This window comes from Tiliqua scincoides, chromosome 5 (genome assembly GCF_035046505.1).
Source record: "Tiliqua scincoides isolate rTilSci1 chromosome 5, rTilSci1.hap2, whole genome shotgun sequence".
In the NCBI taxonomy this organism is placed as follows: Eukaryota; Metazoa; Chordata; class Lepidosauria; order Squamata; family Scincidae; genus Tiliqua; species Tiliqua scincoides.
In genome coordinates this window covers 41,613,063-41,626,555 of record NC_089825.1, presented here as the reverse complement: position 1 = coordinate 41,626,555, position 13,493 = coordinate 41,613,063, and the positions used below count along the sequence as shown (strand labels likewise).

Genomic DNA, 13,493 nt, shown 5'->3' with positions numbered 1-13,493 from the left:
GCAGATGTTTTGCCAGATTCCCAGTCCAAGTTTCACTTAGAGAATTATGCCCACTTTAAGCTCATTAACTCCCCTTCTTTCCCCAACAATTACCCTAGTTCTGCGCTGCTGGACCTCACCACCAGGGTAACTCACCTGTTCAACCTGCAGAGGCTTCTCCAGCCACTACAGCAGCACCTTGGTCCTGGGCATGGCAGCCACACACCAGTCTCCAAAGTCCATTCACCCATATGTCCTTTATTCAGTTAGTCCATCAGCAGTTCCAGCAGTCCATCAGTTCAGTAGTTCCTCAGTCCATTAATTCACCAGGTCAGTTCATTTCCTCCAGCTTTCTTCCTTCTACTACCCACCAGACCCTTCATCAGGTGCTGCTTTTAGCCCTGAGGGTCCTATTGCCTTCAAGTGGCTGTAGCTGTGCAGTACACTCATTGCCTTCTAAGGCCTGGTGTTAACCCCATGCTTGCCTGCCAGAGCAAGAGGCCATTGTTGACATCACAACCTATCTCCTCAAGGGATCTTGCCCATTTCCATTACAGAGGACTGGTCCAGCACCATCTCTGCACATAAGGCCAATGCAGCCTCCCTGCTGGTGCTCCAGCAGTGTGCAGCTTCATGTGCTGTTAGTGGGCTATCTGTGACTGCCATAAGGCAGTCACCACTGGTGTAACACTTGTTCTGCACACATTAATGCCCAATGGGGCATTATTGCCCAATTGGGCTGCCTAATTGGGCTGTTAGTACAATTAAGTGGAGGCTGGGCCTAGGGCCAGATTTACAATATGGGCATACCAGGCATGTGCTGGGTATCCTTGACTCCCAGAGGACACCAACCCAATCAGGTAGGTACCCCTGCTAATTGGGTAAGAGGCACTTTTTCAAGTGGGTGCTCCTTTTTTTAGCAGGGGGAGAGTAACTGGCCCATCTCACCCCAGCACTGTCTGTTCGAGTGGCTGTCTGCTGGTATTCATTTGCATCTTTTTAGATTGTGAGCCCTTTTGGGACAGGGATCCATTTAGTTATTTGATTTTTCTCTGTAAACCGCTTTGTGAACTTTTAGTTGAAAAGCGGTATATAAATACTGTTAATAATAATAATAATAATAATAATAATAATAATAATAATAATAGGTCTCTACTCAGCTATGAAACTTTCATGGTGACTCTAGATTTTCTCAACGCTATGTGTGATTTGCTCAAAGAGTTGAGAAAATCTAGAGACATTGAGACTATGGATTTTCCTAAGTGACCTTTGAAGCAGCAGTGAACTCCCATAGCAACCAATTAGATTCTCCCAGGAGTCCTCTAGGGCCTATGGGAGAATCCCTTGGGGGGGAGAGGAAATGCCCAAATAGTTCCTTCCTCTCTCTCCCCTGCACCCCACCATACTGAGGTCAATGAGTCCAAGATGCTCTCAGTAGCACTGGCAGAACCTCCCATATTATAAGTTTGCCAGAAAGAAAAGGAACCAACCACTGCATGCCCATTAACTCCCCAGCAAGACTGCCTATTTGCCTCATAAAGAGAGGGGCAGGATAAGCCTAGGAGAGGGAGAACAATGAGATAGGTGGGAGATTAAAAAAAGAAGTGCTTCTGCACACAGGGCATACTTGGTGCATGGAATTTGTTACCACAAGGTGTGTTGGTGGCCACTACATTATATGGCTTTAAAAGGGGCTTAGATAAATTAACAGAGGGTAGATCTATTAGTCTTGATGACCATATCCTAGTTCCAGCTTCAGAGAAGAAGTATGCCTCCGGACAGTAGTTGCAGAGCAATGGTAGGAGAGAGACACGCCTTTCCTTCATGCTTGTAGGCTAGCCATTGTAGGAAGCAGGATGCTGGACTAGAGTGACATTTAGGACATAGTCCTAACCCACTTTCCAGTACTGACATAAGGACAATGCAGCTCCAAGGTAAGGAAATAAATATTCCCTTACCTTGTGGAGGCCTCTACGAGTGCCCCCCAACTGCAGGATGCAGCAAACATCTCATTGGCACAGCTATGCCAGTGCTGGAAAGTTGGTTAGGATTTAGGCCTTGGTCAGATTCAGCCAGGCTTTTCTTCTGATCTTATGACAAGATGGGTGGTGAGCAGGGTAGGGAGACCATGGTGGTAGGGCACTTGCACACAAACTTGTGTGCACACAAACTTGCATGTGCCCCAAGGCATGGTGGACCATGGCACCAGAACTGGATAGGCTCATCAGTGGCCATTACCTAATATCAGAATCTCTATGTTCAGAGGACATGCTTCCTATAACTATACTGGGAGTATACATCTCATATATTATATGAGATGGCTTCCACCATCTTGTGAACCTCTCAAAGGCATGAACTTTCCAGCTGACCAATGTTGGAAAGAAGATCTTTGGTCAAGTCTAGAAAAGCAAATTGTATACTCCTATAGAGGTTATGCTCCATTTCAATCAATGAAATTTCCTTCCAAGTACACTGGCTGAATCAAGGGGACAAGAGAATAAAGATTCCACTCAAATTCTGACTTGAGAAGGCTCCTAATTCTCTATTTCAGAAAAGAGTTCCACAGAGTCAAGAGTCCCTATATTTATACTGTGTAGCATGCTTTAATGAAAGTGCTATATAAATCAGAACATATTTTCCAAAATGATCAGGAATCCTTTCTTGCACTGTTGCCCAGAATTAGAATTAATTCTCCACCGGATTAAAGATGTATTGCTGGATTAGAGTCTTACTGATGACAACATAATATATCCTTCCCCATGGTTTAAAATAAAAGGAGCTCTGTTAACTACAGCCAGCATTGCCACATCCAAACCTGTGCTGAAAATTTAGAATGCCACAATATTTATTATCAATATCAAAGGGATTCTGGGATAAAATAGTCTATGTAATTTGTACAATACTAAAAACTAAGGGTGCAGTCCATCAAAAGTAAAGCATTTGTAAGCCTCATTAGTTCATTGCATGTGTTCATCCTAAGCATGTCCCATCTTCAAAACTATATATGAAATTGGAATTCATTTTAGACAGTGAAACAGACAGTTCATGCCACAACCCAGTTGTTGCCCCACAGATGTCAGATGTTGCTCCAGTTCAGATCTTTGCCCACCAGCAAGTCAGCCTGACTTAGTTGTGGTGCAGCTTGTAATTCTTCAAAATCCAAAGTTCTTTCTTGAGTAGTTTTATAGACAGGTCACTTTAAAAAAAATTTCCTTTGGGAAAAATGTAGGCTGAACACCAGCCAGTTTGCTATAAGAGCTAACAGTTATATTACCATGCACTCCCCAAATAAATACAGCCGACAACAGGTATTGAATTAAAATGGGCCACTTTTATTAAAATGCCAAACATTGCAACAGGGCAAGAAAAGGGGTTAAACAAACCCATCCCAAGTGCGGGGTTCTAGGCGGGGGAAACGGCCCTAGCTGTCTACGTCCCCTAGTCTCGTAGGGCATCCACCCGACTCCAGACGTAGCTCAATTGTTATTAAGCCCGCCTCTCAACGTCGCCCAAAGAGGGTAAGTCAGTAGAACTGCTATGCCTTCAGGTCACCCCTGCAAGGTCCTCAAGTTTGGACAAGGGGCTAGCCAGCCTGCCTCCTCTAGCTGGTCAGGCATCATGGGAGCGATTCCGGTTCACCCCACGTCCATTACTGACTTAGATTGGACACTGAGAAGGTCTTCTGCCTACCCACCCCCACAGCGCTCCAGAGAGGCGCGCTAACAGCCCTTACTGGCTATGCAATATCTGCTGCATTCTCTCTGCATGCACCTGCTATGAAGCATAATTTAGAATCTCTTAAGTTAAAATTCTCATTTTTCATGGGACGGGAACACAGAATGTTGTCACACAATTACTTTATACCAAAACAAAACACACACCTAAAGGTTTTCACCTAATTCCACTATTCTAAGGATGAAATCTAATGTGCCTTTATAATTTGTTGACACTGATTTTTACAGCTATAGACGAGATTGCAACTAACATTGGACAACCTGCATCCATCTTACACTCTGACCAAGAGTGTTGACTTCAACACAAGGTCCCCAGGAAAAATAAACACGTCATCACCCATTCTGTGGGAATCCGAATAAACTCATTCTGTGACAATCCTCCTCCAAAGCAAACATGACACCATCACAAGGAGACTGAAGTTTTCCCTACAAATAAACTTCTGGGTAAACATGAGCATTACATCTGTCTTTGCATTTGGATATAGCAGCACCTCCACAGAGTAGGATGGAGAGCAATCCTTTCCAAAGAAAAGGGAACCAATAGAATATCAAATAACATTTGCAACAGTGTGTGCCTGGGTGTGTATGTAAGATTGTGCACACACCGCTCACACGTACATGTGCACTCTCACACACTAAATATGTGAGTGCACGCATATATGTGGGGGGGTGTCTTTTTGTGTGTTCAATCTTACATATTTAGTGTGTGTGAGTGCACAAGTATATGTGGGGGTGTGTGAGGGGTGTGTGTTTTTGTGTGTTCAATCTTACATATTTAGTGTGTGTGAGTGCATGCATATATGTGGGGGGGGGTGAGGGGTGTGTGTCTGCATATATTCAATCTTACACACACCCCCAGACACACACACTCCAGTATGTCACAAGAGAGCCAATGAGCAGGGATTAACTGAAGCAGCAGGAAGGCCATGTGTGTGCTAGGAAGGGAAGGGAAATTGTCTTCTCAGTGGTTTAAAAAAAAAAATCTCTAGGAACAGCTGGAATATTTTTGAAAAAGAGGAAAAAAAAAAAAAGAAAAAGAAAAAACCGGCCATTTGAGATCCCAGCAACCCTTCACAGGAAACTCTGGGATTAGATGGCGAGGTGAGGAAGATTGGATCTGTCCAGGGTCCTGAACGTCTAGCATTCCTCCCCGTCTCTCTTACAGCCGTAATAAACTCATTCATTAATCGGACGGATATAGACTTCCATTCAGTAACTTCAAACAGCAGCTGTCCAGCCAATACAAAACCTGGTTGACAAGAACTAAGCTTTTAAAGAGATTTTTCCCCCTACATTCGGAAAATGAAGTCTGCTTGTTGTGTCTGTCTCCCTCCCTGCCACACTCCCTCTCTATGTATATACTGTGAGCACAATCCTATCCTACCTAGAAGTAAGTCCCATTGTGTCCAACGGGGCTTACTCCCAGGAAAGTCAGCATAGGATTGCTGCCTCAATCTAGTACCCATTCATAAAGGGAAAGAGGGGGTGGGATTGAGGAAAATCAGCGTTGACCATCCAAGTTAAACCAAACAATAAAGGGTTTATAGTAGCCAAAGTTTGCAGCGGTGGACAAAGCCCATCTAAGAGGAGGAGAAAGCCGCGATCGCCCTCAATGGCAAGCGAGGGGGGGGGGGTGCGATTGTGTCCCCCCACCCATTGGAAATGAGAAGTGAAGTTTGATGAGAGCCATTCCACTCCCTCCCCCCAATTCAATGCATTTCCTCTCCACGTTAGATCGGAGACCCAAGGAAACTCTTCGACCCCCCCATGTCAACGCCCCCAGCACCCACCCACCTCCCCAGGAGGGGGAGACTTACGTGTGCCGTCGAACCTGGTGGCGATGGTGTCCAGGAAGGTGTTCTGGGGTGCCAGTAATCCTTTCATCACAGGCATTTTTCCAGCGCGGTGTGAGATTCTCCATCAAAGTTTTGTCTCGGGAGGAGGGGGCGTCGCAGAGAAAGTAGCAGCGCTGCGGGCGGCCGGAGGAGCGCCCGGGACTGCCGGCCGCGGGCAATGGATGGAGGGATGGACGATGCTACTTTGGCTGCCGACCTGAGCCCAGCCCGGGGAAGCGCCCTGGCTCGCCACCCACCCCGCGAGTGCGCGCGCGCCCCCAGCCCCCACCACCATCACCCCCCTTCGCCTTCCACCAGCTGCTGCCAGCGCTCGCCAGCTGCAAGCGCCGCGTCCTCTCCCGCCCCTTTGTCAGCCCATTGGCTGCCCGCAGACAGCCACGTTCAGGAAGGGGTGTGTGTGTGCCTGGCTGCTCAGGTGTGGGGGGCCAGGATCCACCTGGGGAGCGGAGGATGCTTGGCAGGAGGAGGGGCACAGCAGCAGAACGGGCTGCCCCACCAGGACCCCCCATCTCCCCCCCCCCATGAGTCCCAAGAGTCAGACCCTGCCCACTTGAAGGCAAAGAAGATCCTCAGAGCTTACGCGGGGGGGGGGGGGATTTCCAGCAGTCATCATAAGAGATCTGCAGCCCCCCCCCTATCTTCTGGCATGTGGGCTGCGAGGGGGCAGACTTGGAGCAAGAGGAAGGGGTCTGACTGAGTGGGGGTCAGCTGAACGCTTCCTCACTCCACCCCTGCATTCCTAGTTGGAAGGTGTGGCTTCCAGTCAGGCTGGATTCTCAGCACACATCTTTTTTTTTTTTAAAAAAAAAAAAAAACAACTGATGAGCTGGGAAGAAAGTTTCCTGCATCTTTCCAATTTCTTTTCTCTCTCTCTCTCTCCCCCCCCCCTCCCAACTCAGGATTTCCATACTGTTGCAAGCCTTATGGAGCTCATGGAGGAAGTGTAGCCTTCCCTGGGTCCCCTGACTCCTGCCAAGTCAGCACCTCTCTGGCCAAACATTCAGCTGTTGGGTTCGCAGCTCAGTCTTGCACCTTGTTTACTCAGCCACAAGTCTCATGGGACGCAATCAGACTTGCTGTGTCTAAGATTGCAGCTCCAATCATATTTTCCTTTCCGTTGGTCCTGTGCTTTTGGTGCACTGTTAGGGAACTTTGAAGATGTCAGAATGCTTGTGTTGATGCTGGCTCAAATGAAAGAATCCAGTGCATGTAATAAAATTAGAATGTAGATCATCATAGTTTGGTAGCCATCTTGGGACTATTGAGTCACGGCGGCATAGAAATGAATGGATACATACAAACCTAAGAACATAAGAAGAGCTCCTCTGGATTAGTCTAAAGGCCTATCTAGTCCAGCTTCCTGAATCTCACAGAGGCCCACCAAGTGCTTCAGGCACATAAGACAACAGACACAACCTGTGTCCTGGTGCCCTCCCTTGCATCTGGCATTCTGAGGTAGCCTACTTCTGAAATCAGGAGCTTGCACATACCTACCATGATTTGTAACCCATGATGGACTTTTCCTCCAGAAACTTGTCTAATCCCCTCTTAAGGGCATCTAGGTGAAATGCCATCAACGGTTCCTATGGCAGGGAGTTCCACAGGCTAATTGCACACTGGATAAAGAAATATTTCCTTTTGTCTGTCCAAACTTTCCCAATACTCATTTTCAGTGGATGTTTTCTGGTCCTGGTGTTGTGTGAGAGGGAAAAGAGCACCTCTCTGTATCCACTCTATCCATCCTCTGTATAATTTTGTATGTCTCAATCATGTCCCCCCTCAGGTGCTTCTTTGATTGAGACATACAAAATGCCAATCTTCTACTTTTGGCACAATCCTCTGTCTATCAACTGCCCCTCCATTTATTAAAGGACAAAATCTGGATCATCATCATCATCATCATCAACATCATCATCATCATCATCATCATCATTATTATTATTATTATTATTATTATTATTATTATTATTATTAACAGTATTTATATACCGCTTTTCAACTAGGAGTTCACAAAGCGGTTTACAGAGAAAAATCAAATAACTAAATGGCTCCCTGTCCCAAAAGGGCTCACAATCTAAAAAGATGCAAAAGAATACCAGCAGACAGCCACTAGAACAGACACTGCTGGGGTGAGATGGGCCAGTTACTCTCCCCCTGCTAAAAAGAGGAGCACCCACTTGAAAAAGTGCCTCTTACCCAATTAGCAGGGGTTTGCAAGAGAAAGAAGCACCTAATCAAGCTACCTACACAAAAGATGCTTTCAGGTTATTCTAGCTACATATAAACCATACAGCACCCTAAGAAGAAAGAAGGAAGGGAGAGAGGGAGACAACACAAAATTAATTCAACAGGACAAGCAGTCAATTTATACATTATTCTAATTTCAAAATTCCTTATTTTAAAGAAACATGATGGGGAGTTTTGTTCAGTGGAGGTCTAAAGCTTAAGGTTGAATATTCTGCTTTTTCAATAGGAAAAATGACAGTGAGGAATTGCATCCATCCCTGAAAAGAGAAATAAAGAGAAATGGACAACTAATTTGTACTTTAACACACAAGAGGAAGTGCAGGAACACATTAAGTTGTGATCAAAGAAAATGAATCCTGACTAAACACCTTTAAATTCAATAAGAGCCCAATCCAACTCTGGGACAGTGCCCGTCTCTGGCGCGCTGCCTGGGATATGGCTATCACCAAAGTGCTGTAAGGCATCTTGCAGTGGCCAGAAGGAGGGAGACACCAGCATGGGCAGGAGTTGGGCCTCCATGCAGGTTGGAGGAGCTCTGGGAGCTGTTGGCTGTAAATATGCCATTAAGGGCGCAATCCTAACCCCTTATGTCATTGCTTTCCAGCACTGGCATAGCGGTGCCAATGGGACATGTGCTGCATCCTGCAGTTGGGTGTCACTCACGGAGGCCTTCTCAAAGTAAGGAAATGTTTGTTCCCTTACCTCGGAGCTGCATCGCCCTTATGTCAGTGCTCGAAAGCACTGACGTATGGGGTTAGGATTGCGCCCTAAGTGGCACAGGGACATTTGGGGGCAAGGAAGCGTCAAGGTGGAGAGGGGGCAGTACTAGGTGGGGGAGGGTGGAGAGGAGGGCTGTTCAGGGACAGGACAGGGGTGGGGCAGCAGCAGAGGCTACCACAGGATCCTTTCCCCTATCCCTACAAAGGGGGATCCTGTCTCCCATTCCTATGAAAGCCCTACATAGGGCTACTCAGATCTGTGCCAGTAAATGAGCTGGTTCAGATCTGAGTAGACCAAAATAGAAGCTGCTAGGGCTCAACACAGGGTAAGTTCCAGCACAGCTGTACCCCAGCATGGACAGTCCCATCACAATGGGGCTGCCTGAGAAGTTAGTCATGACAGATTCAAGACCCTTTCATTTGAATGGGACTTACTTAGTAATGATTAACTTTCTTTGGGGGCAATCCACTGAACATAGTGGACTTCCTTACTTCTCTGCTAGCACTTTGCAGAACAGACAACATTGCTACCATTGGTTCCAGATCCATTTTATGTATTTATTAAACATATTTATATACTGCTTTTCAACAACAACAACAAGATTCATAATGTGGTTTACAAAGGGAAAAAAAGGAAAAAAAAATGGTTCCCTGTCCTAAAAGGACTCACAATCTCAAAAGACACAGATAATGCACCAGGAAACAGCCAGTGCAAAAGATGCTGTGCTGGAATGAGAGGGACATTTCCTGCCCCTCTGAAAAATACAAGAGGTGCACTACCTGGTCAAGTGCCTCTTTGATCAATTAGCAGGGGCAACTGGGCAAATTTTCATTTAAAAATCTGCAACCCCTTCCTACAGAGGAGAATAACACTGTCTCTGCTTAAAAAAAACATAATAATAAAGATTTCTGGGCCTATGTGAAGTTCATATTTTCAAATATTAATGTTTAGATTTTTTGCTGTCTCAATAAATAGCAAAACATGTCATGTCACAGCAGTTTCATTGACAAATTTGTGCATCAAAACCAAAGTTCTTATCTGTGAATTATGGAACCCATTAGATTTCTATCTGTAACTTCATAGTCACCTGTAACAGATGACTATCAATATGACTATCAGTCATCTATACTGAAAAGCTTTTATATTCTCAAAGCGGTAGCAGTGACAGAGGGCCCAATCCTATCCAACTTTTAAAGCCTTTGGAAGGCTAAAAATTGCCAAAGGAGTGATTTTTAACCTTCTAGAGGCCTCAGAAGGCATTTGGAAGGCTGAGGAAGTGACTCACTGGCCTCACTGGCTCTCCAAATGCCCCTGGACGGGGACGGGGGGGTTTTACTCAGCAGGGGCATGACACCCTGAGATCCTGATCCCAGGTACAGGTGGTAAAGAGACCAGGATCACTAGTGGTAAGGCGATACCAGAGATTTAAAGAAAATTAGTCAGCAGACCTCAGAAGACACTTTGTTGTAATATTTTTTTTCATTGGGTTATAATTTCTTGTAAAATTCCAACAGATTTTTATTCACACAAATAATACTACTGAAGTTGATATTTATTACATTTTTGAATGAAGTTTCTTTGTATGAGTGAGGCCATTAGTCTGTATCAATATTGTCTGGGTAGACTGGGTGGTGGTCTCCGAGATTCTTTCTTTCAGATCAACCTGGAGATTGAATGTGGGTGTTCTGAATGCAGGACATGTGCTCTGCCACAAAGCTATGGCTCCTTCCTCTAAAGAACATGCCTCTCCCATTTTAATCCTCACAACAACCCTGTGAAGTAGGCAAAGGTGAGAGGTCGTGAGTAGCCTAAGATCAACCAAACTCACCACCCTTGCATAGTGTTAATATTAAAACCAAACATTAGCATCTAGTATCTCCAATTGGGTGTGCATTGAAATACATGTTGACACGTACTTACAGGGGAAAACTATGTTGTGTGCTGGGATACTGTGTAGTGGTCACAACATTAATACATTTATTGTGGAGATAATTTAATGATAATGGGGAAGAGGAATCAAAATAAAGCAATCCAATGTTTCTGAATGCACACAGAAACCAAGGAAAAAAATGATAGAAGCACTACATGTGTCGTGAATTTAACTGCACTCACATAACTTTCAGTGCATAGAAATGTCAGACTGTTGCATTTTATAGACTTTGCTTCCCAGAGTCTACTTTTCTCTTTACTGAAATAAACACAGTGGTGGACCTGCCATTAAGTAAAAGAGGCAAATGTCCCAGGCATCTCTAGGACCTCCCTGAGGCTTCCAACGTGGTCAGAAACTGCCTGGTCTGCCAGAAGCACAGTTTAAAGCATCAGGGAAGCTTCAGTAGACTTCCCTGGTGCATCCTGGAGTCGTGCGAGCCCCCATGCACTCCAGGTAGGCGGGGGGGTGGATTTGCACATGGGGTGGTGGCGGCGGCATCCTGCAGGGGTGCCATCGTGGACCTTTGCCCCAGGCCACAGGGTTGGGGAGGTCCACTACTGAGTAAACATGTATGTGTGCATATAACACACACACACACACACACACACACACACACACACACTGAGAATAACACTTGAAACATCTGATGAAGTGGGCTCCAGTTCACAAGTCTTCTGTTCCATCCAATCTACTGGTCTCAAAGCTCTCACAAAGCTCTTTTTTGTTACAGACTAACAGCACAATTCTAACCAACTTTCCAGCACTGATGCAGCTGCAATGCAATCCTAAAATAAGGAACAAGTTTTGCCTTACTTTGATGAAGCTTCCATGAATGTCTCCCCCACCGCAGAATGCAGCACATGCCATGTTGGCACGGCTGCATCAACGCTGAAAGGTTAATTAGGACTGGGCTGCTACATGGCTGCTTTTCTGATATTTCACCCAATGCAAATATGCAGTGGTAATCATATTCTTGCCTGTCTTCTGTCTTTCTTCCAAGGAGCTCAGTTCAACACACAAGGATCTGTTCCACCTCTCACATTCAATAAAAATCCTGGAAGTGAGGTTAGGCTGAAAAAGAGTGACTGGTTCATGACCATTCCAATAAGGTTTGTGGATGTGTGAGGATTTGAACCTAAATCTCCCAAAACCTAGCCTGACATTCTAAACATTATGTCACCCTGCTTCAAACTGGGTAGCAGAATAGTCCATTTTGAGAAAAACAGCCCATTGTGTGCCTGCAGGAGTCATTTTTCTAGCCTTGCCTCTTTCCAGTCATGAGGGATGTCCAGTACAGTGACTCTTACAGAGATACAAGAGATGGGTTTTTCCAAGTTATTCTGAAGCACTTTGAAATCTGACCACCACCCCCAGTATAATACTAATAGTAAAGCATACTTCCAAGTTAGAAACAGTGTCCCATAGCCATCCAGAGTTTAGAACTCACTCAGTTGGTCCTATTCTCATGAAGAATAATCTGGGACACTGTGAATGCTTATGGTGCTTGGATAAATTAATCAATGAGGGTAATTCCTAGTTCCACTGCTAAAACCTTACGTACTGCTGCAATCATGTAACAGAAAATAATTTGCAAAAATAAAGATGCAATTGTTCATGCCTGAAGCCTCCTTTTGTGAATTAAGGAATAACTTCAGCCTTACCTGTTTACCAACAGGAACTTCTCAGAAGTTAAAAAAAACAACAACTTCAGAACATGTTTATTAAAATATGGAAAGGGCACAGAGTAGCAGCCTGTGGCTCATCAACCGTGAAAGAACTAATAAAGTCTGAAATGTTATCTGGAAAGAAAACTGGACTATAATAGGAAATAATCAAGCAAAGTACAATGAACTCTGCCCTAAATGGGATGCTGGACTTTTCAAGATTTAAAAAAAAAAATTAAATAACAATAGCACTCACTAGTTATTTGCAATGACAGAGTTGCACAATTTGCTATCAAAGGATTCTGCCTGTCGTGCAGTCCAGGATCGGAGAAAGGACAAACAATCTCTGCCATGCACACAACACATTCAGACAATGGGGTCATATGCGCTGAGATATCTTTTCACTCTCTGCCCCTCTAATGGTGTGGGGGCACCGGGTCCTCTACTGTGAGTTCCGAAGCCAATGTGCTTCAGTATGTACAAGACAGAGACACATGTGCAAAGCTGAAAGGCTTTCGGTTTTCAATGCACATAATGAAAACTGGAGCACTATATTCGTTTGGAATCATACACAACTACATAGATATGGAGATCATTTAAATGTAGGGAGAGCAAATGCAAAACAGTGAACAGGGAAGCCACTGTGTACTTAAGAGCTTTGGATGTCCACCCAGGCTCCTCAGCATCATCAGATCCTTCCACAAGGACATGAAGGGCACTGTTGTCTTCGATGGCTCCACATCAGACCCCTTTGACATCCGAAGCGGCGTGAAGCAGGGCTGTGTTCTTGCACCAACCTGGTTTGGGATTTTCTTCACTGTCATGCTGAAGCAGGCCTTTGGAACTGCAACAGAAGGCATCTATCTCCGGACCAGATCTGACGGAAAGCTCTTCAACCTCTCCAGACTGAGAGCAAAGTCCAATGTCCAGCTGAAATGTCTGCGTGACTTCCTCTTTGCCGACGATGCAGCTGTCACTGCCCACTCTGCCAAAGATCTCCAGCAGCTCATGGATCATTTTAGCAAGGCCTGCCAAGATTTTGGACTGACGATCAGCTTAAAGAAAACACAGGTCATGGTTCAGGATGTGGACTCACCTCCCAGCATTACAATCTCTGCACATGAAGTGGAGGTTGTCCATGACTTTGTGTACCTTGGCTCAACGATCTCCGACACTCTTTCTCTCGATACTGAGCTAAACAAACGCATCGGTAAAGCAGCTACCACGTTTTCCAGACTCACAAAGAGAGTCTGGTCCAACAAGAAGCTGACGGAACATACCAAGATCCAGGTCTACAGAGCTTGTGTCCTGATTACACTTCTGTACTGCAGCGAGTCATGGACTCTCCACTCACAACAGGAGA

General features: G+C 45.2%; 1 protein-coding gene across 1 annotated transcript in view; it reads right to left on the bottom strand.

The window, feature by feature from the left end:
• The window catches only part of KCNH8 (potassium voltage-gated channel subfamily H member 8), a 225,099-nt gene extending 219,493 nt beyond the window's left edge, over nt 1–5,606 (bottom strand). Inside the window, exon 1 of the mRNA XM_066627249.1 lies at nt 5,531–5,606. Coding sequence (XP_066483346.1) covers nt 5,531–5,606 — 76 coding nt within the window. The remainder of the gene's footprint in view (nt 1–5,530) is intronic.
• Nucleotides 5,607–13,493: the final 7,887 nt, after the last annotated feature.